Genomic DNA, 25,527 nt, shown 5'->3' with positions numbered 1-25,527 from the left:
CCAAACCCTAGTCGGCCACTGCCAGCAGTGTAGTGGTGCGGCTGCTGGTAGTTTCCTTACACTCTGACAGGCATCACATTGTTGTACTGCATGTTCTATTTCACTGTCTAACTGGGGCCACCACAAGTAGCTCCTGGCCAAGGCCTTCATCTTGCACCCTCCAGGGTGGCCTTGGTGTAGATCATGCAGTAGTCGCTCTCGGTGTGCTGGTGGAATGATAACTCGAATTCCCCACAGAATACAACCTTGTTCCACAGACAGTTCATTTTTTCGGGTAAAGTATGGTTTCAGTCTCTCATCCTTAATATGACTTGGCCATCCGGACCGAGTCAGCTCCAGTACCTTGCATAGGACTGGGTCCTTGAGAGTGCTCTGTGCGATCTCTGTGGCCTGCACGGGGAGCTCATCCACTACTGAGAAATAGAAGATACTGTTCTCCTCCGCTGTATTATCCTTTTCCTTCCCCGGCAGTCTAGATAACGCATCTGCGTTTGCATTCTCTGCTGACGTTCTGTACTCTATACTGTAGTCATAAGCCATCAGTCTCAGCGCCCATCGTTGCATTCGTAAGGCAGCTAATGTGGGAATTTCAGACTTGGGTCCCAAAATGGCAAGGAGGGGCTTGTGGTCAGTTATTAAACTGAACTTGCGGCCATACAAGTATTTATGAAATTTGGTCACGCCAAAAATTATGGCCAAAGCCTCTTTCTCTATCTGACTATATTTACTTTCTGCCTCTGTCAATGTACGCGACGCAAAGGCGATAGGTTTCTCATCCCCATTTTCCATTATGTGAGACATGACTGCCCCTATCCCATAAGGGGATGCATCTGAAGCTAATCTCAGGGGTTTCTTGGTGTCATAGTGAACTACTACTGAGTTCTTCACTAACTGTTCTTTTGCATCTTTGAATGCTGCTGCACATTCAGGAGTCCATTTCCAATCAATTTCCTTCTTTAGAAGTTGATGTAGCGGCTGCAGTACAGTCGACAGGTCTTTCATGAACCGACCGTAATAGTTTAACAGCCCTAAAAATGACCGTAGCTCTGTGACGTTTGTAGGCTGGGGTGCATTAACTATGGCGGCAACCTTTGTCTCAGTGGGGTGCAGTCCCTCCCTATCTATCAGATGTCCCAGGTATTCTACTTTCTCCTGCATGAAGTCACATTTTGCTCTTTTCACTCTCACCCCGTAGCTCTCCAGGCGGCTCAGTACCTCCTCCAGGTTCCTCAGGTGTTCAGCTCTTGTTCTTCCTGTGACCAATATGTCATCCAAAAAGCAGGTCACGTGCTCTAAGCCTTGGAGGATCTGGTCCATCACATTCTGAAACATAGAAGGCGCACTAGACACTCCATATGAAAGTCTATGATAGACATACAGTCCTTTGTGAGTATTTATTGTCAAATACTTTTCTGAGTCTTTCTCTAACTCAAGCTGTTGGTAAGCATGTGACAGGTCTAACTTGCTGAAGAGAGTGCCCCCAGCCAGTGTGGCGAAGAGGTCTTCAACGTTCGGTAGTGGATAGCTCTCCTCTTCCACACTCTGATTTACTGTGACCTTATAGTCTCCACAGATACGAATTGACTTGTCTGATTTGGGTACCACTACTATCGGCGCAGCCCACTGACTATGTTCTATCTTTGAGATAATGCCTGCTTTTTCTAGCCGGTTTAACTCTTTCTCAACTGCATCCTTTAGTGCATATGGCACTGGTCTGGCCTTCCTGAAGACCGGTTTGGTATTTGGCTTTACTGTGATGCTGGCCTTAAACTCACGAATAGTGCCAAGCTCCTCAGAAAACACTGCTTTGTATCTTTGCAACACTGCCTCCACATCTGCGTTATTACAGCCCCCTGCTGGTATAACTGAGAAGATGCTGGCCCAGTCTAGTTTGAAGTTTGTGAGCCAGTTACGGCCAAGGAGGGCTGGTCTGTTACCCTTCACGATCACTAGGGGTAGATCACCACTCTGGTTCCCATATTTTGCATTGACAGTCACTTGTCCCATCAAGGGAATGTTCTCACCGGAAAAGGTTGACAGCTGCACTTTACTTTCTTTCAGTGGCAGATGAGAGAGATGCTTCTTATACACTATTTCAGAAACAAGTGTTACAGCAGCTCCTGTGTCAAGCTGCATCTCTAGAGGAGTTCCTTCTAATTGGACATGTACTGTAATTTCCTTCTTTCCATTTCCAACAGTATGTGTGGGATACACGGCATTCATGGGATATGACCCAAACAGTTCATCATCACCATTTCCTGTTGTCTCATTTTTATTTTCAGTTACATACTGTGTATGTCCTTGCCTATTTTTAGTTTTACACATCCTTGCTATGTGTCCTACTTTTGAACACTTGTGGCATGTCTCTGTTTTATACCTACATACCTGCGCTGCATGATTTCTACCGCCACATCGGTAACAGGGCTGGTGATTTTCTGTTCTCTGTGGTCTGGAATTGTCACTTGTGCCTTTACCTTTCCATTCGCTGGTGGCTGGTTTGCTTTTCCACACACCTTTGCTTGTTCTCTTGTTGTCAATCCTATTCACCGTGGCAGGTCCTTTCATTTTGCTTGCGAACTCCAACGTATTCCTCGATGCCATTTCCATTGATAAAGATAGTTCACATGCTTTTGCAAATGTCAGATCTTGCTCCGTGAGCAACTTTCTCTGAATAGCCTCCACTCTCAATCCACTAACAAATCTGTCCCTCAGTGCTTCGTCTAAATGGGGACCAAATTCACAGTGGGTGGACAGCTGCTTTAACGCCACAACATAATCCGACACGGACTCATTTTCTTGCTGATTCCTTTTTTGAAATTTGAATCGTTCCGCGATAACTAGCGGTTTCGGTTTGTAATGGGATGATAGATTTCCACTTAGCACTTCATAGGAGAGGCTACTTGGCTTATCTGGTATGCAGAGGTTTTTTAATAGTCCATAGGCTACTGCACCTATTACAGACAGGAAAACGTTGGCTTGTTTATCGTCCTCCACATCGTTTACGATCATCCATTGCTCAAACCTCTCGAGGTATGACTCGAAGTCTTCTTGACCTTCCTTGTATTCGCCGAGATTTCCGATGAACATGGCCATGCTGCTCCGTCGACGTTAGCTTAGCTAGTCTTGCTAGTGCTAGTTTGCAAAGTTCTGTTACCTCCGTGTAACGCCTTAATTTCCTCGCACTGCAACTGGAATTCCCTTCCGACTTAAAAGGGATCCCATCCTCGTCGCCACTGTAATAACTTTGCCCTAATATACCACTGTTAATATATCCATAACAGATACGGAACACGGAGCCAACTTGCAACCGTCTGCACTTGTTTATTGCAGTTCTCAGACAACTCAAACCAGTCAACATCCGGGCATTTCTGTATTACCATATGACCACTAGATGGCGGTGGTTAAACACAAACTGCATAACATATATCAGCTAAGCAGTTATAGTATCAATATACTACAATGTGCTTCTGCTGAGTCCAAAAGCCCTGTGTAATATCAACTTTATTTTAAGAAAACACGCTTTGTTTCCAATGTCATATCACGGAGAAGCACTACATTACCCATAATCCTCATATTTATCAGCGACGTGTCTGATTGGTTGAGCTTGCTGTTACCAGCAAATGAAAAAATAAAACAAATTGAGCTTATATTATTTTCTTAGTAACTAAAAGGTCTTAACATCTTTTTTGTTTTCAACATTGAATAAAAAAAGGGTGCTATATTGTTAAAATTCAACAATAAAGTGCATAAAAGTTGGCTTGACTTCTTTCTTTTTTTCTTTTTTTTCATAATTTTCACCAGCATCTTTCTGGTCCATCACATCATATTTATTGTAATTTTTAATTCAATGAGTGACATTTTATTTTTTATCTGAAAAACATTATTATGAATTCAAGGGTCAGAGGTCACTGATTAGTGTTAAATTTAACCTTTTTGACCCTGTTTCCTTGAATAAATCACTAAGACTTTGATGCGGGAAGCTGAGATTTTGAGGTTGTCCAGAATGTCTAGTAGATTGTGTGTGCAAAAGATTCAGAGCTCTGTGACATTCAGAAGGGTCACAAATAGCCAAAAAGCAATGCTCCTTTCTCTGACCTCATATTAAAGGAGAAATGCAATTCTTTAATAGCTTCCAGATGCTTTGGCCTATCAGGCTGAATTTTTAGCTACAGGAGCTGGTGTACGATCAGGAAGTAGGGGAGCTGTGCATAAAGCCAATTGGTAAGTGTCAAAGGTCACAGGGGTCAAACATCAAAGTGAATCCAGCCATTCCTGCTTTTTCTCAACAAAACATACACGCTTTAAGTTATCATCATGAAATATTAATAGGTTGTATATCAGAGAGTCCTCTATCAGAATATTTTGGTCCCGTTGCTCTAGGGGCCCCAGGGGGCCCCGGGGGGCCACTTGGCTTTCCCATGCTCCCACAGAGTTGGGTCTCGGGGTGATGGATAAGGGCCTCACCATGAGTCCACAGGCCAAGTTTCAAGTGATTTGGTCGGTTTCTATGGAAACGGCGGCCTCAAGGATACAGAGGAATGCGGCTGTTTGAAGCCCCGCCTCTCGAAAAGTAATGGCTCGATCAGGACCAAACACACATCTACGCGTTCGTCTTGGGCCCCCGAACCATATATTACGAAATCAGAACTGCACGACTTTTGGAAATGTGTTTTGTCTATTTCAGCTTTTCTGACTAAGAGGGTCTCTCACGCTTTAAGTCTGACAGACTCTGAGACTGAAAAGCCGAAATAGACAAAACACATTTCCAAAAGTCGTGCAGTTCTGATTTCGTAATATATGGTTCGGGGGCCCAAGACGAACGCGTAGATGTGTGTTTGGTCCTGATCGAGCCATTACTTTTCGAGAGGCGGGGCTTCAAACAGCCGAATTCCTCTGTATCCTTGAGGCCGCCGTTTCCATAGAAACCGACCAAATCACTTGAAACTTGGCCTGTGGACTCATGGTGAGGCCCTTATCCATCACCCCGAGACCCAACTCTGTGGGAGCATGGGAAAGCCAAGTGGCCCCCCGGGGCCCCCTGGGGCCCCTAGAGCAACGGGACCAAAATATTCTGATAGAGGACTCTCTGATATACAACCTATTAATATTTCATGATGATAACTTAAAGCGTGTATGTTTTGTTGAGAAAAAGCAGGAATGGCTGGATTCACTTTGATGTTTGACCCCTGTGACCTTTGACACTTACCAATTGGCTTTATGCACAGCTCCCCTACTTCCTGATCGTACACCAGCTCCTGTAGCTAAAAATTCAGCCTGATAGGCCAAAGCATCTGGAAGCTATTAAAGAATTGCATTTCTCCTTTAATATGAGGTCAGAGAAAGGAGCATTGCTTTTTGGCTATTTGTGACCCTTCTGAATGTCACAGAGCTCTGAATCTTTTGCACACACAATCTACTAGACATTCTGGACAACCTATCAAAATCTCAGCTTCCCGCATCAAAGTCTTAGTGATTTATTCAAGGAAACAGGGTCAAAAAGGTTAAATTTAACACTAATCAGTGACCTCTGACCCTTGAATTCATAATAATGTTTTTCAGATAAAAAATAAAATGTCACTCATTGAATTAAAAATTACAATAAATATGATGTGATGGACCAGAAAGATGCTGGTGAAAATTATGAAAAAAAAGAAAGAAGTCAAGCCAACTTTTATGCACTTTATTGTTGAATTTTAACAATATAGCACCCTTTTTTTATTCAATGTTGAAAACAAAAAAGATGTTAAGACCTTTTAGTTACTAAGAAAATAATATAAGCTCAATTTGTTTTATTTTTTCATTTGCTGGTAACAGCAAGCTCAACCAATCAGACACGTCGCTGATAAATATGAGGATTATGGGTAATGTAGTGCTTCTCCGTGATATGACATTGGAAACAAAGCGTGTTTTCTTAAAATAAAGTTGATATTACACAGGGCTTTTGGACTCAGCAGAAGCACATAATATTGTTACACAGTCTTCCTTGGATGGTTATAGCGTTATGGCTAATAATCAGATCTTTCTTCAGAATATTGATTAAACAGAGCAGCTTTTTGAACGCGGAAGTGGTCTTCACCTGTAGAATCCACAACCACCCCCCTCCTGGTCTGACGCAGCTTCCGACAAGGACGTAATTTATTTATTTATTTATTGATTGATTATTCTGCACCAAACACCATGATCACTAAATAAATAAATAAATAACCGAAAGGACGTCCTTGCCGAAAGCTACGTCAGACACAGCAGCATCAGGTTCAATAAAGATTTAAGGAAAAGTTAAAAAAAAAAAAAAAAAAAAAAGTTATTCTCTGCTCACAGCGTCTTTCAGTGCCGCAGCGGCTCGGCTGGATCACTTGCTCTGAGCGTCACATGTCGCCGCGAAGGGGACTGCATTGGAATCAACTGAAAGCCTCCATCGTCAAAACCTGACGAAAAACGGGCACCTAATGAGTCAGGCATGTGACGAGGAGGGACAGTGACCGTTCGTCAGGCTGTTGACGCACTGGGAGTGAGGGAGAAACGGTCCCGCCCCCCTTCGTCAAAATCCGACGATGAGGGATTTGCATTCAAGTCTATGAGTGGCCCTATTCGTCGAGAAACGACCTCGAGGGTACCCCCTCCACGTCAGTATATTGACGTAAGGGGCCTTGACCAAGCGTCAACCGTTTGACGCAAAGGGGTGAGACTGTGTTGTTTTAAAATGCCATTAAAACTATCCAGTCTTTGAATAAAAAGGGGAGGGTGGCTACTCAATTCCAGGGCCAGGGCCTTAGGATGGGGGAAGGGGCACCTGGCCGCCGGCTGCTCCGCTCCGGCCCTGCAGTGGCGCACTCACTGGATTCCCCCTCGGCGGGTGCTGCGGGGTTGACACAGCCTCGGGTGGTCAACCAGGACAACTCACACTCAACACGTTCAACTCAGCTTGTGTTCCTTTACTTATCACTTTGTGCACGTTGTATCAAGTTTCTTGCCGTCAGCCCAGCCACGCCGTTCCTCCGTGGACTCACTTTCGACCTCCGCTCCGTCCAGACTCGCACTCTCTGCTGTATAACTCGCGGAAAGCACCGACAATTGGTCCAATTTGCGGAAAAGTTGCGGTGATTGTACAAAATTGCAAGATTGCAAAAATTCGCGGGGATTGGCTGAATTTGCGTTAATTGTTGCGATCGCAACATCGCGAATTCCTGGAGGGACTGAATAAACACATGGAGTGAATAAAGTGTCACTAATGAAACTGGATCATCGTCTTCCACTGCAGCACAAAGAAGCTCTGACCCATCTGCTTTCTAAAACTGTCATCTCCTCCACCAAAGAGCTCACACTTAGCATGAAGTTCACACACCTCTGACATCAAATCTCAAAGTGTCGTCTGCTACAAACAAGTTTCACAACAGTCTGGATGGTTTGGTCCAAAAGCTGCAAGAGCTGAACTCAGTGTTGATGAATATCCAGTCAGAGGACTGAGGCTCCACTGGCTGGTGTTAAACTTCTTTCACTTCTACAGAATTACAAAGCTGTGAGTTCACATGGATCTCAGTCACTATGGAAATGGACACATTTTACTTTACTCTTTACAATTTTATGCTGACGATACAGTTGTTTATTGCCTTGTCGTAACTGTTGCCCTGGTCTTTGAACATCTGAGCAGAGCAGCATCACAACTACTCAGCATCTGGCTGTTTATAGTGAATCCATCAGCTGGAAAGGATCATAAATCATCATTATTGAATCTAATGAAAAGGAAAAACTGAGAAGAAAATGATGCCTTTAATGGTATTAAAGGGATAGTTCACCCTAGAATGATATTTCGCTCATTATCCACTCACCCTCATGTTGACTAAGGGCTGGAAGAAGTTTCAGATTCCTCCGTGGCTTCTCTGAGTTACAGGGGGTCTCGGCATAGCAGTGCATGTCCATATAACGGTTGCAAAGGGACACCGGAGCTCTTCGTAAAAAAACACACACAAAAAAACATCCAAATACCTCCATGATGCTCGTATGTAATGTCCGTCTTGTGCTGAAGCCCCAAATTGCGTAATTGTCCCGAAAAAAATTAAATAAGTCTATATTTTAAGCTTGTTTGTAGCGGAAGCTTCTCGAAGCTCCTCTTCCTGGTCCGTCCAAATCTCGCGTGATTCGCAGTAACCGCACTGACGCATGCTGACGCCGGCGCAAATCACGCGAGATTTGGACGGACCAGGAAGAGGAGCTTCGAGAAGCTTCCGCTACAAACAAGCTTAAAATATAGACTTATTTAATTTTTTTCGGGACAATTACGCAATTTGGGGCTTCAGCACAAGACAGACATTACATACGAGCATCATGGAGGTATTTGGATGTTTTTTTGTGTGTGTTTTTTTACGAAGAGCTCCGGTGTCCCTTTGCAACCGTTATATGGACATGCACTGCTATGCCGAGACCCCCTGTAACTCAGAGAAGGGACGGTGGACTCTGAGAATTCTTCCAGCCCTTAGTCAACATGAGGGTGAGTAGATAATGAGCGAAATATCATTCTAGGGTGAACTATCCCTTTAACCTAATAATACAATTATCAATACCAAGGTCATTAATCTCATTAATATGAGTTTGATTGTTGATTTAAAGATCAAAGTTGAGACTGAAAAGTTGGATTTAGAAACCATCCACACACTCATCATTTAACATACAAACACCAGTTTACATGTTAAACACTGAGGGTGTCTGATATTTGTACAGATGTGTCACACATCTGGCCCCAGGCCTGAAATTCAGGGAGGAACTGGAGGCGAAATCCATCTCAGACTACTTTAATTATCTTTTCAACATCTTTGTGACATTAATTATAGCCTGTTGTGTTTATGGTTCTGTTGGCTGCACTGTTAATAACATGTTTTGATTTGTTTTGTTGGACCCATGTGATCAGTTTGTTGTTTGTGGATTTAAATTGATTGAATTCTAACATCTTTCCATCCACACTGACAAAACAAAAACTCATTCCTAAATAAATCTCTGGAGAAATTAGACTTCGTACATCTGTAAAATGTAAAAATCTAGTGTAACATGTGCAGCTGTGTTCTCAGAAAACGAATTTAAAAGACACTCACACTTCCTTGGATCAGGTCTCAGTCTCTGAGGTCCACAATGGTCCATCCTGGAGGAGGAAACAAAGTCAGGATCAACTTCATCCACCTTCACTCAGTTAATCAGTTAGTCAAAGAAACATAGACAGTTTGAGAGCTGATGTTGTCTGTCCATCTGTCCATACCTGAGAGTCTTCAGTCTCCAATCTGGATCCTCCAGTCCAGCAGACAGCAGCTTCATTCCTGAGTCTCCTGGATGATTGTAGCTCAGGTCCAGCTCTCTCAGATGGGAGGGGTTGGAGCTCAGAGCTGAGGCCAGAGAAGAACAGCCTTTCTCTGTGACCAGACAACCTGACAGACTGAACAAATACACACACACCTCTAAATTAATTTGTAAATTGTACACATAACACGCAGACAGCGAGTGAGAGAGATATATCGAGTCAGTGTCAGTTGTGTGTTTTTCAGATAATATATTAAACTAATAAACTATTGCCCAATTCTACAAACCTTCCCACTTCATTATTTCACCTCATTCAATACAAGATCATAAAAAAATATATGAAGCCTTGCTAAATTCACCCTACCTGAGAGTCTCCAATCTACAGTGTGGACTCTTAAAGGGATAGTTCAACATTTTGGCAAATTGGCCCATTGCCATAATCGCTATAGTCATAGCAGTAGGTTCATTACCTTTAATTGTAGGTGTAAGCTGTTTTCAGTACGGCGGAGCGCAGCAGCTGGCTGCTCAGAGCTGCGCTATGGAGGCTAAGGGAATTTCTTGGTTTCCCTCATTAAACTCATCAAATTCAACATCCCAAAACTCCACAGCGCTTTTGTAGACAAGTTGTGACCTGCACAACCACCACGCTATGAGATAATGACGGAACGATACGAAACGGAGCCGTTTTCGAGGTAAATACAGGGTAAATACGGAGACTGCTTGCTGAAAAACTGTCCCTGAACGCAACGCGCATCAGCGGTTTTGTATGAATTTACCTCGAAAACGGCTCCGTTTCGTATCGTTCCGTCATTATCTCATAGCGTGGTGGTTGTGCAGCTCACAACTTGTCTACAAAAGCGCTGTGGAGTTTTGGGATTTTGTATTTGATGAGTTTAATGAGGGAAACCAAGAAATTCCCTTAGCCTCCATAGCGTAGCTCTGAGCAGCCAGCTGCTGCGCTCCGCTGTACTAAAAATAGCTTACACCTACAATTAAAGGTAACGAACCTACTGCTATGACTATAGCGATTATGGCAATGGGCCAATTTGCCAAAATGTTGAACTATCCCTTTAAGTCCACCAGACAACAGCTTCACTCCTGAGTCCTTCAGGTTGTTGTCACTCAGGTCCAGGTGTCTCAGACTACAGGACTGGGAGCTGAGGACTGATGACAGAGCTTCACAACTTCTCTCTGAGAGGTTACAGCCACTCAGTCTGATGAGGAGTTGGAGGCAAAAAACAAAACAAGCATTAAACACTTCAAGAAAACAAGAGATCAGTATCATAAATACACAACAGCTGCACACTAACCTGAGAGTCTCCAGTGTACAGTGTGGACTCTCCAGTCCAACAGACAACAGCTTCACTCCTGTGTCCTGCAGGTCGTTGTTACTCAGGTCCAGGTGTCTCAGACTAGAGGACTGGGAGCTGAGGACTGAGGACAGAGCTTCACAACTTCTTTTTCAGCAGCTCAGCCTGAAAGGAGAAAAACACAAAATGTACCAGTAACAGATCATTTATTTGTTTGACTTGACCAAAGACAAAAGGTTAATCCAGATGGATATATGCACATACAGAGTTTTGTTGGAGGCTTTGACCACTGGCAGCAGCCTCAGGAGAGCCTCCTCTGAAGCAGAGTATTTATTCAGGTCAAACTCGTCCAGATCTTCTTCTGATGACAGTAAGATGAAGATCAGAGCTGACCATTGAGCAGGAGACAGTTTGTCTGTGGAGAGACGTCCTGATCTCAGGGACTGTTGGATCTCCTCCACTAGAGAACGATCATTCAGTTCATTCAGACAGTGGAACAGGTTGATGCTATGCTCTGGAGAGAGATTCTCACTGATCTTTCTCTTGATGTACTGGATGATCTCTGTTTTGTTTTGTGAGCTACTTCCTGTCTTTGACGTTAGACCTTGTAGGAGGGTCTGATTTGTCTCCAGTGAAAGACCCAGGAGGAAGCGGAGGAACAAGTCCAGGTGTCCATTTGGACTCTGTAAGGCCTCGTCCACAGCACTCTGGTAGAAATATTTTGATTCAGATTTTTCTCTCAAGGCTTTAGACCGCCAGGAGTTTGTTGGTTGTTGTGACATCAGATTGATTCCAGATTTGATGAAGGTCAGATGGACATGAAGAGCAGCCAGAAACTCCTGAACACTCAGATGGACGAAGCAGAACACCTTGTCCTGGTACAGGCCGCTCTCCTCTTTAAAGATCTGTGTGAACACTCCTGAGTACACTGAGGCTGCTCTGATATCGATGCCACACTCTGTCAGGTCTGATTCATAGAAGATCAGGTTTCCTTTATGCAGCTGCTCAAAAGCCAGTTTTCCCAGAGACTCAATCATCTTCCTGCTCTCTGGACTCCAGTGTGGATCTGTCTCAGTTCCTCCATCATACTTGACCTTCTTTAGTTTTAGATGAACCACCAGGAAGTGGATGTACATCTCAGTCAGGGTCTTGGGCAGCTCTCCTCCCTCTCTGGTTTTCAACAGCTCCTCCAGAACTGTAGCAGTGATCCAGCAGAAGACTGGGATGTGGCACATGATGTGGAGGCTTCGTGAGGTCTTGATGTGGGAGATGATCTTTCTGGCCTGCCCCTCATCTCTGAACCTCTTCCTGAAGTACTCCTCCTTCTGTGGGTCAGTGAACCCTCTGACCTCTGTCACCATGTCAACACACTGAGGAGGGATCTGATTGGCTGCTGCAGGTCGTGTGGTTATCCAGAGGCGAGCAGAGGGAAGCAGTTTCCCCCTGATGAGGTTGGTCAGCAGCACGTTGACTGAGGTGGACTCTGTCACATCAGTCAGGATCTCAGTGTTGTGGAAGTCCAGAGGAAGTCGACACTCGTCCAGACCGTCAAAGATGAAGACGACCTGAAACTGATCAAACCTGCAGATTCCTGCTTCTTTGGTTTCAGAGAAGAAGTGATGAACAAGTTCCACCAAGCTGAACCTTTTCTCTTTCAGCACATTCAGTTCTCTGAAGGTGAAGGGAAATGTGAAGTGTATGTCCTGGTTGGTTTTGTCTTCAGCCCAGTCCAGAGTAAACTTCTGTGTTAAGACTGTTTTCCCAATGCCAGCCACTCCCTTTGTCATCACTGTTCTGATTGGTCGGTCTCTTTCAGGTAGGACTTTAAAGATGTCTTCTTGTCTGATGGTTGTTTCTGGTGTGTCTGGTTTCCTGGACGCTGTTTCAATCTGTCTGATCTCATGTTCATCATTGACCTTTCCAGCCCCTCCCTCTGTGATGTAGAGCTCTGTGTAGATCTGGTTCAGAAGGGTTGGGTTTCCTGCTTTAGAGATCCCCTCAAACACACACTGGAACTTCTTCTTCAGGTTCAATTTGTGTTCACGTCGACAAACTGCAGCATGACTTTCTAAACAGAGAAAAACATAAGATCAATGAAAGAAATATGATGTCAATATTTTAACATCTAATTGCACTTAAGAATGTCCATTATAACATAAACTCCTCCAAAAAGTTTGGAGATATTATTTTAGTCAATCATCTTTGATAAAAACCAATTGGTGTTGTACAAACAGCAAAAGCGAAACGCTTACTTTAGGCACTCCGACTGAGCCAAGGAATTCTTTAAAAAGCCTTTATTTTATTTAGGGCATATCTCTATTAAAATATATGAGACGCCGCCCGGTTTCGACCAGATGCTTTTCGTCAGGGCGTAAGAAGTGAAGTTGTATTTTATATCGTTGGAAATCCTGTTTAGTCATCTTTACAACGAGGTACAACTTGTAAGAATTGTGAATCCATGGAATGAAAGCAACAGTTGAACACTTGTGGAAATCGGCTTGGCCGTGCTGTACATGTTAGAGTGACCAACAAAACCACACTGGTTGACCTTGAACAACTCCTGGTTGAGTAATGGGATGTCATCCTACAGCTAAATGTGGCCAGGCCAGTGACCGGCATGTGTATTTGCCAAGCTGTTGTGTTCCACACAATAGTGACGTCCCAGACGGTGTAAAATGAATAAAGTGTAAAAATTGCACACGTTTTTTTTTCCACGTGGGAGAGTGCAATCATCCAATCCGCTAAGCAAGTCTGGACACATGGTAAGCCAGTCATACACCTGTGACTGACACACACCTGGCAGCACAGAAAGCTCAAAACAAGAGTAAATACCGACAGGAGAAAATTGCGTGGCTTTTTTTTTTAGGGGCCCTACCCACACATTTAGCTGTGTTGCTCATCTCACGGATGCATGATCCTTACAAGTTGTACCTCATTGTAAAGGTGACTAATCAGGCTTTCCAACGATATAAAATACAACACCAATTGGTATTATTAAATGAGAGAAATGATAATAAAATTTGAGGAGTTTATTTCACTCTATCTCTATCTACTAGAAAATGTTCTAGAAATCCTCTTACTGCTCTGCAGACAGTCAGCCAGCTCCTCCTGCTTCATTCTCCTCAGGAAGTTCACTGTGATCTTCAGAAATGACTCTCTGCTCCTCCTCTGATCTTCATCATCACCACCCACTACCTCATCATCATTGTCAGGATTATCTAATAATTCTGAGCAATTTGGACTCAGAAGTTTTTGCGCTCTCTTCAGCTCATTCTTCACAAAAGTGACAATGTTCTCCTCCAGCAGCTGGAAAAACAATAGCATGCTGTGTAAACTTCACTTTCAGTATAAACACATGGATCAAACATCAGATCATCAGTCACCAGGACTGTGCTTAATCATATCCACTTCTCTTCACAGCTACACAGAGAGATTTGGAGATGTTAATCAAACCTGCTGATCTGATAAAAATAAATTAAGTACCATGGCGAGAAATGTTTTGTAAAACAAATAAAGCAGCATGACATTGTTAGTAGCTGAACATTTCTTGGTGGCTGCTGTAGTCATCAGTTCTGTGTGTAGATGGACATTTACACACCATAAAAATGGAGTCCAGGTCTGTGTGATGCTGTTTGGTGGACTGATCACTGAGAACCTCTGAGGTCTCCTGGAGAACTCTGTGGAGAACAGATGAACGTTTAGAACATGAAATAAAACAATCACATCAGTGAGGATTTTATCGAAAGTAAAGGGCAATATCTCCTCCAGATACCAAAGGTGACCGAGCTTTTACTGCGGCTGCTCTTGGTTCTGGAACAACCTGCCATTGCACAACCGGTCAGCAGGGTCAATAAAGATGTTTAAATCCTGCCTAAAACATACATTTTCTCCTTGGCGTTCAGTTGGGTTGACACATTTGGACTTTTACCAATATTTCGTTTCTTTAGGTCATTAGTATTTTATTGCATTTTACTTGTGGATTTTATGGTATTTTAATAATTGCATGTTTTTATTGATCTGTGCAGCACTTTGGTCACATTTGTTTGTTTTTTTAAGTGCTCCATGAAAAAGTCTAAGTTGAGTTGAGTTTTTAAAGATGTTTTTGAAGCTTTTATATAGATAATAATAAGGTTTACCTTTCTGTGACGTCATCAAGCGGAACCCTAGACCATTCACTCTTCATTGGCACACAACTTGGGTCAGCAGACTGTTGTCCACTTTTAAAATTAAGGGGTAAAGTCAGAGACCGGTCACTCTTCATGGACAAACAGCTGGGGTCAGCAGACTGTTGTCCACTTTTAAAATTATAGGGTAAAATAATAGACCCGTCACTCTTCATGGACAAACAGCTGGGGACAGCAGAGTCTTCTCCCTGCTTCTTGTTTCTGGTAACAAGGAAAATAACAAATAATGAGATATACTGAACCTTATAATGACCCAAATAAACATCAAATCACATGAGAAATCAAGTTGGTTTCCACTGATGTTGCCCAGTATCACCAAGAGAGATCCTTATCTCACCTCTGAGCTTTGGTCTGGCTCTCATGTTCCCCCCTCAGAGTGGTTTTAGAGGGAGGGGCTCCCTCCTCTCTGTCCTCACACTGGTTCATAGCAGAGCCCCCACCTTCACACAAACACAACAACAGGCTTCATCACAACAGGACTCACTTCACAGGACACATAATAATGGGCGTCTTAACATCCAGTAGATGAGATTGGAAAAGTGAACAACACAGGAAAATACAGGATTGTCACAGGAATGTGCAATTTTGACTGAAATATTGATTACAATAGAAGTGATGTTGTTAGGCCATACTGATACATTCACTCTCATTTCAGAGGAATAATTTCACAATGTTTTAAGTCTGGGGAAAGAAAGTTAAAGACGCATGCTTAACAGATTAAATACAATGTTTAAAATATCAAAACATGAAAAAAAGAGAATCATTTAAGGACATTCTTAATGTCCTTAAATGGGTTAGGGCAATTTGATTTAAATCAAACTACTGTTGATTCTCCCTCCAAGTAACAACAATAGCACATACAGCACATCATCCTTTGATCTTTGACTGAATATATTTGCAGATTAATTTAGGAAGGTAAAAAGGTTCCAGTGAAGAAAAGTCTCTACTAGTGGTGACTGTGTTTTAAGGATGTGGAGTCAAAACAACATATGTCTCATTTTGACCAAAGCTGTCCAACCAGTTCTGTCACTCTCTGCATTTATTTCTGATGTCGTTGTCTCAGGTTACAATCATCAGGCCTCTGTTGCTCAAATGTGAATAGTTCCTAAATTGTCATTTAACTCCAACAGACATTCATACCAATATTTGACTCAATCTGAAACACCTGTTGAGCATTAAAAACTTTCTTCATGTCCAGTCAAACAGTGATACAACAACATGTGACCACATTTATCCTGTTCATCAGACATTTGAAGATTCTCACCTGCTGAACTCTCTTCAGGTCGACTTTCACACACTTTCCACCTTCATGTGTCAACGAAACATTTGGAGAGCAGAAGCTGCTCCGTCTTCTTCATTAGTCCTGCTGTATGTGAGCATTTGATCTGGTTAGAAGTCACATCCTCAACTTCAGAGTCAACACCTTAAAAAAACGTCAGAGTGGCATCAAAACCCATCTAACTTGTTTAAAATAAATCCAATCAGTGATGGAATCACAAGAAAAGTGTAGTTTTATAGTCTGTCCACTAGATGGTGGTTACACATAAAAAACTTTTCTCATGACCAGTCAGACAGTGGCATAACAAAATGTGACCATATTTATTCTGTTCATTGGACATTTGAAGACATCTCAGTAATGTGGTTAGTCCATACTGCTTATGTGATACATTCACTCTCAGTTCAGAGGAATAATTTTACAATGTTTTCAGTCTGGGGAACGAAAGTTGAAGATATATGCTTAACAGATTAAAGATAATGTTTAAAAAAATTAAAGAATGAAAAACGAAAAAAAAAAGTCCTTTGAGGACATATTTTTTTAGGGTTAGGGCAGTTTGATTTAGGAAAGATCATTAGTGTTAATGATCTTTCCTAAATCAAACTGTAGTGGCTTGTCCTGTAGCCACTACTGGTTGCTGATAGTAGGCTATTGTTTAGACTGGTACTTGAGCATGAACCAACGGAAACTTCTTTGCGTTTGAAACAATCATGTTCCTTTTATTTCTGGGTGAAGCCACGTATTATAACATAAACAGAAAACGATCAAACTTAAATCACCGCTGAGCACCGTCAAAAACTGTTTGCTCCTGCCTCATCAGCAACACCTGGGCTACACAATGAGCAATCTCAAGTAACCTGCCTGACCCCCCACCAACATCCGGTTCAGGTCAGGCACAAAGAAAATAATGCCACCTAGTGGCCTGATGGTGCAAGGTTTGAATAAAACATGGCTCCTACACAAACTACTGTTGATTCCTCCCCCAAGCAACAAGTCATACAGCACGTCGTCCTTTGACCTTTGACTGAATATGTATTTGCTCTTGAACAGATTCATCTAGGAAGGGAACAAAGCTGCAGTGAAGACAAGTCTCTACTAGTGTTGACTGTGTTTTAAGGACATGGAGTCCAAACATTATATGATCAGTTTTGACCAAAGCTGTCCAACCAGTTCTGTCACTCTCTGTATCTATGTCTGATGTCGTTGTCTCAGGTTACAATCAGACCTCTGTTGCTTCTATCAAACACTAACACAAATGTGAATAGTTCCTAAATAATTGTCTTTCAACTCCAACAGACATTGATAACAATATTTGACTCAATCAGAAACACCCATTAAGCATCAAAAACTTTTCTCATGTCCCGTCAAACAGTGACACAACAACATGTGGCCACATTTATCCTGTTCATCAGACATTTGAAGATTCTCACCTGCTGAACGCTCTTCAGGTCGACTTTCACACACTTTCCACCTTCATGTGTCGACGAAACATTTGGAGAGCAGAAGCTGCTCCGTCTTCTTCATTAGTCCTGCTGTATGTGTGCATTTAATCTGATTAGGAGTCACATCCTCATAACTTCAGAGTCCACACCTAAAAAACACCCGTCTAACCTGTTTAAGAAATCCAATCAGTGATGGAAATCAAAAGAGAGGTGTAGTTCTATGGTCTGTCCACTAGATGGTGGTAAGTCATATTCCATGGAGCAATAGATTCAGGTTCACTACAGTAACAGCTGACAGTCACATCTCTGACCAACAGCTGAGCCCTTTGTATCAACTTGCATTTTGTCCATAATGTTAAATTTCAAATTTTCTGCAAAAAATCATGTATTAGATAGTTAATGAGTCCAGTCCGATTATATAAAACGATAGTTCAACATTTAGTCAGATCCCCCTCTCACCATATAGTCATAGCAGTGGGTTCATTACCTTGCATGTTGTTTTGAGATGGGCGGGGCAGAGACGTGAGCTGCTCAGTGAACACAATGGAGGTGAACGGTACAGGTCTCCTGTCCCTCATCAAACTCATCAAATACACAATCCAACAACTCCACAAACGATCTGGTGGACAAGTTGTGACCTGCACATTCACCACGCTATGAGATAATCATGTCACGTTACATTCTTGAAATCACTCCGCCCAGCAGAATGTAGTTCCAGACATGATTGAATTAAGTTATACGTTTGTTTGTTTTTTATTTTCTTTGCATCACTAGAGCTGACTGACACAGCAGCCAGGCTTCAGCATAATCACTGTATATTTTACCTTATGCAGTAAAAGAAACGGCAGTCACGCAATTCAAAATTAGATTTAATGTAATTTAAAGATAATGAACAGTTTTTCCTTAAGAAGCTCATATATAGAAAGTCTTTTGACAGGTTGTATATTGGTGTGGTTCAGCAACATTAATAAGAGGGTGGAGCTGCTGTTTGCAAACACAATCATTCGACCTGCTGTGCTCTGAACGCTCATCCATATGACTGTCTGCAATGGTGTTACTGTAATCCTCACACACACAAAACACACACACACACACACACTTAGACATGCGACTCGACCCGACACTGTTTTAACAAGAAGTCTGAACCAGAACCTGCTGCAGGTGTTTCACTGATTTATTATTGCACAGTATGAATGTGTGTGTGTGTGTGTGTGTGTGTGTGTGTGTGTGTGTGTGTGTGTGTGTGTGTGTGTGTGTGTGTGTGTGTGTGTGTTTGTGTGTGTGTGTGTGTGTGTGGTGATAGACAGATGTTTTCACTTGATGCTCTTCCTCCTGTGTGTGGATGAGAAAGAAACGACAGTGGAACAGGTTGATGCTTTTCTCTGCAGACAGATTCTCACTTATCTTTTTCTTGATGTACTGGTTGATTTTTGCTTTGTTTTGTGAGCTACTTCCTGTCTTTGACGTTAGACAGATGTTTTCACTTGATGCTCTTCCTCCTGTTTTGAAGGAGAAAGAAACTACAGAACTGATTTAGCTGATGGAGATCGAAGGGTTAAACCACTGATGTATTGATATTTGATTTTTTTAAAAAGTTCAAGCAGAATTTCAAAATATAACTCACAATGTTTGAATTAGTTTGATTGTTGGGGTCAAAAACAGAAAAGGAACCAGATCATGGGGATTAATTAGAGTATTGATTAGAAACAGTGTTGTCAGTTTGCCGTTGTTTTTATTTTCTGTCCTGGTGAACCAGTTGTTTAATAAAGCTCTTTGTAAAACAAAGTTATTCTGCATTCACCCAGGTGAAGTCCAGGTTTGTAGATCTGGACCTCGACTGGAGTAAAGTTGTGATGTGATATTATAGACTATAGATTATAGATCAGGCTTCCTGACATTATAAAACTTGATAATCTGCAGCACTGAAGCATCGACCTGCTGAGATTGAACAAAGTTTAAGTCACTGAAGTTGTTTTTAATGTGATCTGTGATGTTGCTGCTGTTTCCTGGATTAAAGACCAGATCTTTTATCTGTTGGTGTCTGAGATCAGCAGAGAACGGGTCGACTTTATTATCTGAACATCTCAAATATTAATGTGAAGGGAGTGTCAGAATCAAGGGGGCAGTTGTCGGTCTGAGAAGTGAAGCTCACTTCCGCGTTCAAAAAATTGCAATCCCCCCGGCTTCCTCTGGGGGCTGGTGTCAGAAGGCAGCATTCTCCATAGACCCCCATGTTAAAATTGCCAACTTTACATCCTCAGTAAACATGATCAAAGCCTGGTGTCAGAACGTTTTTTGGTCTCAATCGATAGGTTCTACCCCCACACACTCTCTGCGGGGGGTGAATTTTTATTTAACTCTACCGTTTTACTGTTATTAGGTTAAGATTCTGGCCAATTAGGGCGCGGAAATGTTGAGTGACAGGTCCGAGCAGCTCCGTGGACAGCTGCTTCGAGGCCATTGGGCGGGTTCTCGGCCGACCAATCCAACATGGCGCTGTTCAGGCCGCCATATTTGAGTTACAAAAACGACTCCCCAAAACCAATGGGTGACGTCACAGATGCTATGTCCATTCTTTTTACAGTCTATGGTCAGAATCAGTCCGAGTGTTAATTTTGTCTCTTCATTGGGGCCTATGTGTTGACTAAGTCAACCGACGAGGACCCAAATGAAATTGTACTGTTATTATGACAAATTAATTTTGTGGGATATTCTGTTCTATGTTCGTCAGTAAATCTCTCTGAAGCCAGAGAAAAATGCAATCCTGAGGCTTTTAAATGACACTCCTCACTTCAGCTCCATCTTTTATAGTCTGTACATAAACATAGCATTTATTATGTTTACATTAACATTACATCAACATTGTTCCAAAAAGGAGACGTTACATCCTTTCAGTTCATCTCAGTTTCCACTGTCTCAAATTTCTCATTCTGTGTTTATGTACAAGCTGTTAATTATGAAATGAATACAAGCAAGGGGGTCTGAATACTTTCTGTATGCTGTCTGTCTGTCTGTCTGTCTATCTGTCCTCAGGAGAGACAGTGAGACCTACACACGACACAGAGACACTGAGGAACCACAACTGATCGAGAATCCAGGATACAGAGGTTCAGTGAAGGTGGTGTTGAAGGTGTAGAGGGGGAATAGTCTGTCAGAGGAGACACAGTAGAAGGACAGAGTCCCAGCAGGACAGTCCACATACACTGCTACTCTGTTAGAGACACAGGAGGAGGAGGATATTTGTTTGTTGTTGTGACAGACAGAGTAACGACCATCAACATCAGAGCAGATCAGTCTCCAAGACTGATCATCTCCTCCAAACAAACGGTCTTTACTGAGTCCTTTCCTTCTGATTCCTCTGTAACTCACTGATATACAAACTTGTCCTCTCCACTGGACCTCCCAGTAACAGCGACCAGTCAGACCATTTCTACACAGAACCTCAGACCAGAAGCCATCAGGATATGACTCATCCCATATCACCCATGTCACTGTCCTGTTGTTGTCAGACAGTTTGAGGTCTGTGTTCATTGTGTTCTTGTCCAGTTCCAGTTCACAGGCGTCTGATGGAGAGAACAAGACACAACACAGCTGCAGTTTATCATCTGTTGTATTTATCAACAACTTCACAGATAATTCATGAAAGAGAATAATTCAAACATCAACAATGTTGTGCTTTTTTTCTGGTGTGGAGCTGAGGATGAGGCTGATGGAGATCCACACCAATGAACACATGGAGTGAATAAAGTGTCACTAATGAAACTGGATCATCGTCTTCCACTGCAGCACAAAGAAGCTCTGACCCATCTGCTTTCTAAAACTGTCATCTCCTCCACCAAAGAGCTCACACTCAGTACGAAGTTCACACACCTCTGACATCAAATCTCAAAGTGTCGTCTGCTACAAACAAGTTTCACAACAGTCTGGATGGTTTGGTCCAAAAGCTGCAAAGGGCTGAACTCAGTCAGTACGTTTACATGACACTTGAAAAAACCGAATTATTGCCTTAATCCGACTATAACTGGATAACTGAAGTGCATGTAAACACCTTAGTCCGACTGAAATCGGAATTGAGAACTCCGATTAAGACACCCAGATAATGCGATTGGAATTCGATTTTCTCCGTCATGTATACACCTTAGTCGGAGTATAACTGGACAATGCATGTGCGCATGCTCCACAACCGTAGAGACGGCACCAAGTGGAGCAGAGAAGCCGCCCGAACCCGGCAAAGTAAAGAAAAAAACCCAACATCAGCGCCGATTCAATGCATTTCACACAGCGCGACCAGCAAGAGTGTTTTATTAAAAAAGAAAGAGAGAGAGAGAGAGAGAGAGAGAGAGAGAGAGAGAGGAAAAAGGAAGCCCGTATCCTATTCTCAGGGCGCATCCAGCCCAGACTGGCGCGTCTGGTCGGGAACTGCAGTTGAGAATTTATTATTAAGCTTATAAGTTGTTTATATTCAGTTTTTTACCAGGTGACAGAAAAGTCAACAGGACAGGGGGAGCAACGGGTGACGGCGGATGAGGGGGCGGACCCCGTCAGTTATTCGTTTTTTTTCAGTTGCATGTATATTGAGACAAGGACAGAAGTCCGACTTGACGCCAAAATCGAATTTTGAGCATAGCTCGATTAAGCTCTGCATGTAAACGTACTGAGTGTTGATGAATATCCAGTCAGAAGACTGAGGCTCCACTGACTGGTGTTAAACTTCTTTCACTTCTACAGAATTACAAAGCTGTGAGTTCACATGGATCTCAGTCACTATGGAAATGGACACATTTTACTTTACTCTTCACATTTTTATGCTGAAAAGATGGATTTAGAAACCATCCACACACTAAACATTTAACATACAAACACCAGTTTATATGTTCAACACTGAGTATATATGGTATTTGTACAGATGTGTCACACATATGGCCCCAGGTCTGACATTCAAGGAGGAACTGGAGGATAAATCCAGCTCAGATCACTTTAATCATCCTTTCAACATATTTGTGACATAAACCTGTTGTGTTTATGGTTCTGTTGGCTCCACTGTTAGTAACATGTATTGCTTTGTTTTGTTGGATCCATGTGATCAGTTTGTTGTTTGTGGATTTAAATTGAATGAATTCTAACATCTTTCCAGTCACACTGACAGAAACCAAAGCTTTGTACATCACTCTGGAAAATGTCATAATCTAGTGTAACATGTGCAGCTCTGTTTTTATTAATCTATTAAAAAAAAAAATTAAAACACACTCACACTTCCTCAGACCAGGTCTCAGTCTCTGAGGTCCACAATGGTCCACCCTGGAGGAGGAAACAAAGTCAGGATCAACTTCATCTACCTTCACTCATCCACCATGAAACATGAACCAGAGTTCATCAGACAGAGACACAGTGTGAGAGCAGCTGTTGTCTGTCCATACCTGAGAGTGTCCAGTCTCCACTTTGGATCCTCCAGTCCAGCAGACAGCAGCTTCACTCCTGAGTCTCCTGGATGATTGTAGCTCAGGTCCAACTCTCTCAGATGGGAGGGGTTGGAGCTCAGAGCTGAGGCCAGAGAAGAACAACTTTCCTCTGTGATCAGACAACCTGACAGACTGAACACACACAGAGAGAGAGAGAGAGAGAGAGAGAGAGAGAGAGATTGAATCAGTGAGTTATGTGTTAAAATATTAAATTATTGGTGTGTGCAACTCTGCAGCCCAATTCTGCAAAACTTCCCACTTTATTATTATACCTCATTCAAAGCAAGATCATAAAAGATATAAATTTAAAAAAAACTTCCAGCACACACTAGAGCATAGGGTATGATTTTTTTAATAAGGATTCCTATATATTATATTTTTTTATGTGTATCATCTACTTTCTATATGTTGTGATTACTGTACACTCCTTTACATTAAAGTCCCCCTCCAATGACCGTCTTTAAATTGTGATTATGAAGTTTTTAGCCAAAATCAAGAAATGTGCCATTTCTCAGGGCTCTCCTTCTGCACAGCACCAGCAGCTCATTAGCAATGCACCTCTGAGTGGTGGGCAGAGACTGTGCTGCTCTGCTTTTTAAATGTTTTGTCTTTATGTAAAGCACATTGAGTTGCCTTGCCTAAATTCACCCTACCTGAGAGCCTCCAGTCTACAGTGTGGACTCTTGAGTCCACCAGACAGCAGCTTCACTCCAGAGTCCTGCAGGTTGTTGTTCCTCAGGTCCAGATGTCTCAGACTAGAGGACTGGGAGCTGAGGACTGAGGACAGAGCTTCACAGCTTCTCTCTGAGAGGTTACAGCCACTCAGCCTGAAAGGAGAAAAACAACAAAAGATAAATTTGCTTGTTTGACTTGACAAAAGTTAATCTATCTATCTATCTATCTATCTATCTATCTATCTATCTATCTATCTATCTATCTATCTATCTATCTATCTATCTATCTATCTATCTATCTATCTATCTATCTATCTATCTATCTATCTATCTATCTATCTATCTACTGTATGTTCATTTACAGAGCTTTGTTGGAGGCTTTGACCACTGGCAGCAGCCTCATGAGAGCCTCCTCTGAAGCAGAGTATTTCTTCAGATCAAACACGTCCAAATGTTCTTCTGATGACAGTAAGATGAAGACAAGAGCTGACCATTGAGCAGGAAACAGTTTATCTGTGGAGAGACGTCCTGATCCCAGGGACTGTTGGATCCCCTCCACCAGAGAACGATCATTCAGTTCATTCAGACAGTGGAACAGGTTGATGCTTTTCTCTGCAGACAGATTCTCACTTATCTTTTTCTTGATGTACTGGTTGATTTTTGCTTTGTTTTGTGAGCTACTTCCTGTCTTTGGCGTTAAACCTCGTAGGAGAGTCTGATTGGTCTCCAGTGAAAGACCCAGGAGGAAGCGGAGGAACAAGTCCAGGTGTCCATTTGGACTCTGTAAGGCCTCGTCCACAGCGCTCTGGTAGACTGATTTTGCTTTAGGTTTTTCTCTCGAGACTTTAAACCAACAAGATGTTGATTGTTCTTCTGACATCAAGTTAAGTCCAGATTTGATGAAGGTCAGATGAACATGAAGAGCAGCCAGAAACTCCTGAACACTCAAATGGACGAAGCAGAACACCTTGTCCTGGTACAGGCCTTTCTCCTCTTTAAAGATCTGTGTGAACACTCCTGAGTACACTGAGGCTGCTGTGATATCGATGCCACACTCTGTCAGGTCTGATTCATAGAAGATCAGGTTTCCTTTCTGCAGCTGCTCAAAAGCCAGTTTTCCCAGAGACTCAATCATCCTCCTGCTCTCTGGACTCCAGTGTGGATCTGTCTCAGTTCCTCCATCATACTTGACCTTCTTTACTTTGGCCTGAACCACCAGGAAGTGGATGTACATCTCAGTCAGGGTCTTGGGCAGCTCTCCTCCCTCTCTGGTCTTCAACAGCTCCTCCAGAACTGTAGCAGTGATCCAGCAGAAGACTGGGATGTGGCACATGATGTGGAGGCTTCGTGATGTCTTGATGTGGGAGATGATCTCTCTGTCCTGCTGCTTCTTTCTGAACCTCTTCCTGAAGTACTCCTCCTTCTGTGGGTCAGTGAACCCTCTGACCTCTGTCACCATGTCAACACACTGAGGAGGGATCTGATTGGCTGCTGCAGGTCGTGTGGTTATCCAGAGGCGAGCAGAGGGAAGCAGTTTCCCCATGATGAGGTTGGTCAGCAGCACGTTGACTGAGGTGGACTCTGTCACATCAGTCAGGATCTCAGTGTTGTGGAAGTCCAGAAGAAGTCGACACTCGTCCAGACCATCAAAGATGAAGACGACCTGGAACTCATCAAACCTGCAGATTCCTGCTTCTTTGGTTTCAGAGAAGAAGTGATGAACAAGTTCCACCAAGCTGAACTTTTTCTCTTTCAGCACATTCAGCTCTCTGAAGGTGAAGGGAAATGTGAAGTGTATGTCCTGGTTGGTTTTGTCTTCAGCCCAGTCCAGAGTGAACTTCTGAGTTAAGACTGTTTTCCCAATGCCAGCCACTCCCTTCGTCATCACTGTTCTGATTGG

The 25,527-nt window shown here is 42.7% G+C and overlaps 2 protein-coding genes across 6 annotated transcripts in view; one reads left to right on the top strand and one right to left on the bottom strand.

The window, feature by feature from the left end:
* marchf5l (membrane-associated ring finger (C3HC4) 5, like) overlaps positions 1-25,527 on the top strand; it is a 253,777-nt gene that overhangs the window by 100,003 nt on the left and 128,247 nt on the right. The gene's annotated exons all lie outside the window — the stretch shown is intronic.
* LOC146976849 (stonustoxin subunit alpha-like) overlaps positions 1-25,527 on the bottom strand; it is a 55,877-nt gene that overhangs the window by 3,316 nt on the left and 27,034 nt on the right. Inside the window, exons 1-10 of one of the 5 annotated variants that reach the window (XM_085792618.1) lie at positions 16,041-16,099; positions 15,114-15,216; positions 14,784-14,977; positions 14,191-14,267; positions 13,673-13,898; positions 10,857-12,660; positions 10,346-10,496; positions 9,647-9,675; positions 9,245-9,418; positions 9,084-9,130 (exon numbers count right to left, since the gene is read on the bottom strand). In XM_085792618.1, coding sequence (XP_085648744.1) covers positions 9,084-9,130; positions 9,245-9,418; positions 9,647-9,675; positions 10,346-10,496; positions 10,857-12,660; positions 13,673-13,898; positions 14,191-14,267; positions 14,784-14,977; positions 15,114-15,202 — 2,791 coding nt within the window. In that variant the 5' untranslated portion in view covers positions 15,203-15,216; positions 16,041-16,099. Of the gene's footprint in view, positions 1-9,083; positions 9,131-9,244; positions 9,419-9,646; positions 9,676-10,345; positions 10,497-10,592; positions 10,765-10,856; positions 12,661-13,672; positions 13,899-14,190; positions 14,268-14,783; positions 14,978-15,113; positions 15,217-16,040; positions 16,100-22,745; positions 22,793-22,911; positions 23,086-23,606; positions 23,781-23,989; positions 25,513-25,527 lie in introns of those variants that run through there. The other 4 variants (XM_085792619.1, XM_085792616.1, XM_085792615.1 and 1 more) reach the window with 4 other exon arrangements.

This window comes from Trachurus japonicus, chromosome 12 (assembly GCF_045865225.1).
Source record: "Trachurus japonicus isolate A0001 chromosome 12, Traja_1.0".
Lineage (NCBI taxonomy): Eukaryota > Metazoa > Chordata > Actinopteri > Carangiformes > Carangidae > Trachurus > Trachurus japonicus.
This window is presented reverse-complemented; position numbering and strand designations above follow the sequence as displayed.